Source organism: Octodon degus, unplaced genomic scaffold (assembly GCF_000260255.1).
Source record: "Octodon degus isolate 3935 unplaced genomic scaffold, OctDeg1.0 scaffold00035, whole genome shotgun sequence".
NCBI lineage: Eukaryota > Metazoa > Chordata > Mammalia > Rodentia > Octodontidae > Octodon > Octodon degus.
This window is the reverse complement of record NW_004524611.1, coordinates 6,563,113-6,568,634: the sequence shown is the minus strand read 5'-3', so window position 1 is coordinate 6,568,634 and position 5,522 is coordinate 6,563,113. Positions and strand designations below refer to the sequence as shown.

At 46.3% G+C, this 5,522-nt stretch overlaps 1 protein-coding gene across 1 annotated transcript in view; it reads right to left on the bottom strand.

Annotated features, from left to right (window-relative positions):
- Positions 1–4,060, bottom strand: part of LOC105742073 (zinc finger protein 883-like) — a 39,228-nt gene extending 35,168 nt beyond the window's left edge. The window contains exons 1-2 of the mRNA XM_023714303.1: positions 4,032–4,060; positions 1,272–1,414 (exon numbers count right to left, since the gene is read on the bottom strand). Of these exons, the coding sequence (XP_023570071.1) occupies positions 1,272–1,286 (15 nt within the window). The 5' untranslated portion in view covers positions 1,287–1,414; positions 4,032–4,060. The remainder of the gene's footprint in view (positions 1–1,271; positions 1,415–4,031) is intronic.
- Positions 4,061–5,522: the final 1,462 nt, after the last annotated feature.

Below are 5,522 nucleotides of genomic sequence, written 5' to 3'. Positions count from 1 at the left end.
AAATAAATAAATAAAAGAATGTATGCAGTGTGTTAATTATTGAAACTGTCCTACCGATTTGATTTGAAACTGTCTCATTGCTATTTGTTTATCAATAAAATTATGGAAAAAAAACAAAGAAAACGTCACAAGAAAGGATGCACAGTAACTAATGAAGAAATCCCAGGAATAGAACACTTGCAAATTATTAATGAACTTATGAAAAACTGAACCAAGACAACACTGAGTGGGTTAAAGTGCAAGTGAGCGGCGGGAACATTTGCCAGGAAACCTCACTCTGTCCAGTCTGAGGTGTGTGCTGCATGTGTGCACGGGCTGGGCACTAAGACACAGGTCCAGTCAGTCCCTGGATGGCCATGGTCAGCTCAATCCTCCAGACGCCTGAGCCTTCACCACGAATCAATTCCCACCTTGCAAAAGCTGCCTTTCCAGCAACTCCAGAAAAACCTGATTGAGAATTTTCCTTTAGTGCCAGGTAACTGTTTACACTAAGAAATCCTAGAAGTGTTTATTCCTAAAATAGTGCTGAAAACATTTTACTACATCCTCTATGCAGCCACTGGTGATATTTTGGCCCTTGGTGCAGTCATTACATGCCATGACAGATAGTCACCAGGCTCTCTTCAAAGGTTCCATCCAAATCAGGTGCCAAATGTCTGTCATGTACCATGGCATCAGAAAGGCCAGAGACAAATCTGTATGCAGCACTCATCTCTCAAGTATTTATCTTGTGCCAATTCTGTCTTACTTATGATCATTTTCCTAGAGCTGAGTTTTATTTTAGTTTTTACTTTTTTGGCTCTGGGAATTTATTCTTGCCTTTTTTTTTTTCTTTTGTGGAACTGGGGATTGAACTCAGGCCCCTGCACTTGCCAGGCAAACGCTCATTCCACTGAGCCATCTCACTGGCCCGAGCTGAGTTTTAAACATTTCTATAATTCCATTTTTAAAAAAGTATTTAGTACAGGGTCTACAGGGTCTCACTACACAGATCAAACTCGTACTGATCCTACTGTTTTCAGCCTCCCAAGCGCTGGGATTACAGGCGCGTGCTCCCATGGCCAGTCTCAATCGCTGTCTCAGCATGCCTGAAGGCAGGGACGGTGCGGTACACCCACCAGGGATGGAACCAGGTCCCTGCATCTCCCTAAGCAGGGGCTTTAATCCGCTGAGCTATCTGGCCAGCCCATATAATTCCATTTTAATTTACGGATGCCATAAAGCTGTTAAAATACAATAGAAAACAGGTTAGGAATAAACAAGCAACTCACCAGAGATTTCCTCATGTTCTGTCCCTCTTGGAAATATACAGACTAGTCTGGATGGATAGCTGAGAAGACAAATGTGGGAAAGTCATGCGAGAACAGGCAACTAAGGTCTTAGACCATCCTCTTCAAAACACTTCACATATTAGCTGAAAAAGATAAAAAACAAACAAAAAAACCCCAACCTTTGTAAAAGCATAGTCTTTTACACAAGAAAGAGCAACACAAGCCAGGTAGGGTGGCACAGTCTCACTTGTATGGAATTGAGAGACTGAGGCAGGAAGATCACATTCCAAGTTCAAGGCTAGGTTGGACTATACAGAGTTCACAGACACGCTGGAGCAGCAGGAGCTCACACAGAGAACAATGTATTTAGTGTACACCTCTGCAGTTTCAGCACTGCTTCCCCCATGAAGCACCTCCGTGTACCCACACCCTCTAACAGTCCCCAAGGAGGGGACCCTGGGCTTTGCCATTGACTGGATTTCGTCAGGAGGACATCATTGAACCTGATGCAAACCTAGGCTTGAAAGGAATTGGCTCACTGGCACTTGTCATCCTGCACACAGTCAGCTCATGAGAAACCGGGGGCCACTGCACTCCAGACATGGGGCTCCCTAAGGGCGAGCACCAGCACTTGAGGGCATGAAATCACGTGGAAGCAGCCACCCTCAGGCAAGGATGAGGCAACTGAAGGCTCCTCTGTCGGCCCAGGTATCACCAGCTCAGGAATTTCCCCGTAACTCCAGCTGAAAAATCAAATGAGATGATTTCTTCTCTTAAACCAAGAAATTTTTGTGTATGTGTTACATAGCCGAGGCTGCTGTGTTTAGTCCTTACAGACTTAGAATTCAATTTTATAACATTGGGAAGTGGGGATAAAGTTTCCAAATATGCCAAATACACAAAAACAACCTTTAAAATACCTAAAGAACAATAAACATTAAAGACAGACCAGTTGGGGCCGGGGAGATGGCTCAGCAGGATAAGCGCTTGACTGGCAAATGCAAGGATCTGAGTTCAATCCCTGGTTCCGCAAAAAAAAAAAAAAACGAAAACAGTAAGGTTCTTATTAATCCACCAAAAATCTGTTCCTTACATGTGAACATGCAATTTTTTTTTTACATTTTATTGGTATGAAACAGTATAATTTCCCTTTTCAAGTAAATGTAAAGCAGGCTACTGCTGTTTTCCTGAAAAATTTCTAACTTTTAAGAGCAGATTACCAACATTAAGTAGGAAATACATCTGCTACCAAACCTTTCAGGTCACATAATGCACAGCAAGTACTGTGGGTCAAAAGGGACAGGTATGTCTGGGACACGGATATTTTAAAACATTCTAGGCTGAGTATTATACTTCAGTGGTTCAACTGTTGCCTGTCAGGTGTGATACTTGGTGACTGAGCCACCTAAAAAAAAAAAAAAAAAAGGTGACCAAATCTGAAAACAATGTTCCTGTGAAGCTGACTCCTATGTCACCCAAATTATCTCAAAATAAGCAAACCCTTCTTTTCAATGTGCAAAATGGGTAACACTACCAAAAAGTCTGAAGCATCTGATATTCACATATCTCGGGTCAAGATATTTTGCATCTTCTAACAAAGCAGAACTACTTTAGCTAATCCTTTCAATAACATAAAGACATTGCCCTAAGACATCAAGTCTGTTCATACTTCAAGAATCGAACACTCCAGAAACAAGGGAGAATGGAAGAAAGGGGTACTAGCAGAGTGCACTGCAAAAGGTCCGCGCAGGGTCACGGAATTTCCCACACCACACCTTCAAGACGCCTAGGATTTCCCTTGTAGAACTCTCTCACGCTGGAAGCTAGGTTTTATGAAACACTTCTTTAAACTCAAACAGCAATACTGTTAGGCTACACAGAGCACTAAACAGAAATGTCACTTGCTCAAGAGACACTAAGAAGCTCACAGGTAACAACTGCCACATCCCAAGACTCCATCCACACACACAATCATTTCTCTGGGAAACTGGGGGCATCCTTAGGACTGCGTTTCAGGGTTCTCTTCAGGAACAGAATCAACAGAAAGTATTACGTAACAGCGTAAGGACATTTACTGTGTAGGCTTACAGTGTCAGAAGTGGGGGAGTCCACAGTGGTGGCCGCCTAAGCGCTAGAGAGCCACAGAACCCAGTAGCTATTCAGTCCAAGAAGGAATCCATAGAACAGCGCAAGTCCAAAGTTGAAGCGCCGCAAGTCTGCTGGAAGCTGCACGTGCGGGTCTGTGCAGGAAAACTCAAACTGGAGACCAAGGGAGCCGCGCCGGCGCAGGATTCACCCGCCCCACACTGGAACTCTTCAGGGGGAGCGCAGCCCTCCCTCCGGGCCACAAGCCTATTGGCTGGAGCCACCCGCATCCTCCTGAGCCACTCCGCCTCAAGTTGCTGGCCCGCAGGTCCAGCACAGGCACACCCCGAGTGCGGCTCTTCTAATCTGCTGGCTGTTCAGGATCCATCAAGCTCACGGCTGGCCTTCAGGGTCGCAGGCTGTCATCCCCTCGGCTCCCAGGCGGCAGGGACGTCACAGCGATGCGGGAAGCCGCAGCTCGCTGAGGGGCAGAGCCGCCCCGCGAAGGTCTGCAGACGCCGCCTGCGCGGGCCTCGCCACCGCGCCGTCTCCCTCGCAGCTCCTGCAGCCACCACGCTCTGGACACCCGGAGCACCAGCCGCCCGTGAGCAAGCGGTCAGGGACGCACAGCCGAGGGGCCCTCTCCCGCAGGGCACTCGCGGACCCCGCGCTCACGCCGCTGCCCAGCCCAGCTCTGGTCGGCCCTCAGCCACGCACCGGAGGGCCTGCCACCCACACCTCCCGTAATCCCCCCACACCAAGGAAGCCTCAGTATTCGGGGTGGTCTCTCGCCCTCCCGCCAACCGTCGGGGCCTTAGCGGTCAACCCCTTGGCCAATAAAGTAGCTGTAGGACAGGGTTAGACCCGGAACGTCCGGTAAGGTGTCAGCAACTGGCGGAACTAAATAGGTGCAGGAAAAGAGCGGAGGGCTATTTCCGGTTGTTGAGTCGGCATCAGTTGTTAGACTACCTTTCCCATAAGTCTCTGCGCGGATTGGCAGGAACAAAAATCGTGGTTGATTTGGTAATCTCTCCCGGTTTCCCATCCGGCATGTGCAGTTTTGGTATTAGTCCCTAACCGCATAGCATAGATGAGGAATGCTGTATGTATTTGTAACACAAAGGTCTTCCCGTCTTGACCAAGTGCTTTACACTAAACCACATCACAAAATAATGTTGTCATTATTATTATCATTTTTTTTAACTTATTGACCGTGTCTCGGTAAATTTCCAGGATGTCCTCAAACTTTTGATGCTCCTTGCGCCTGGGATTACAGTTGTAGGCAGCACATTTAAAAGAGTTATGGTTAACAAATCCATCTACAGCTGGCCAAATAGCTCAGTGGATTGAAGCACCTGCAAACAGAAGCGCGGACCAGGGGTTCGATCCCTGGGCCTGCCCTGCTGGCCCCCGCCCCCGGGGTCGCGCTGAGAGGGCAATTGAGACTGGGTGTAATCCCGGTTCTTGAAAGGCTGTAAACAGGTGGATCACTACGAGTCCGATCTAGTAGTGAAGGGGCCGGGGAGATGGCTCGGTGGAATAAGTGCTTCCTTGGCAAGCAATGACCTGAGTTCAATCCCCGGTAAAACAACAACAAAACCGATCTAGTAGTGAGACCCTGAACACCCTGTAGGCCCTTCTCTAAAATACAAAAAACAAAACAAAACAAAACATTCCCAGACCCCCTGTAGCACAAAAATCAGTATGAATCCAAATGGAAGACTTTGCACCAAGGAGTTAGAATGTAACATTTATTATGGTAGTGGGCCGGGGAGCCCAGAGGTCCAAATCACCCGCCCAGAGTCAGGTGTTTTTTTTAATTGAGAAATAAATATGAATGAGACAGTTTCACAGCTGATTAACACGACAGTTTTGATTGTCAATACACTGTACATTATCTTCTTAGTGGTTATCCATAGTACAAGAAGCAGACAGGATATTCTATCCAAACACTGTTAGTACACCTCTTTTTTCTCTTTGAATTAAGTGAAAGTAGCTGTAAATTTATCCTATTTTGTATATATAAATACAAAATATATAAACAAAATATATATCTTTCCTTTGTATCCTTTTTTCCTTTTTTGTCCTGTCAGAGGTGACTATTCTATTGGCATCTAAATACTAAGGTGTTTGAATTCAACTAAACAATCTAACACTGTCTAGCAG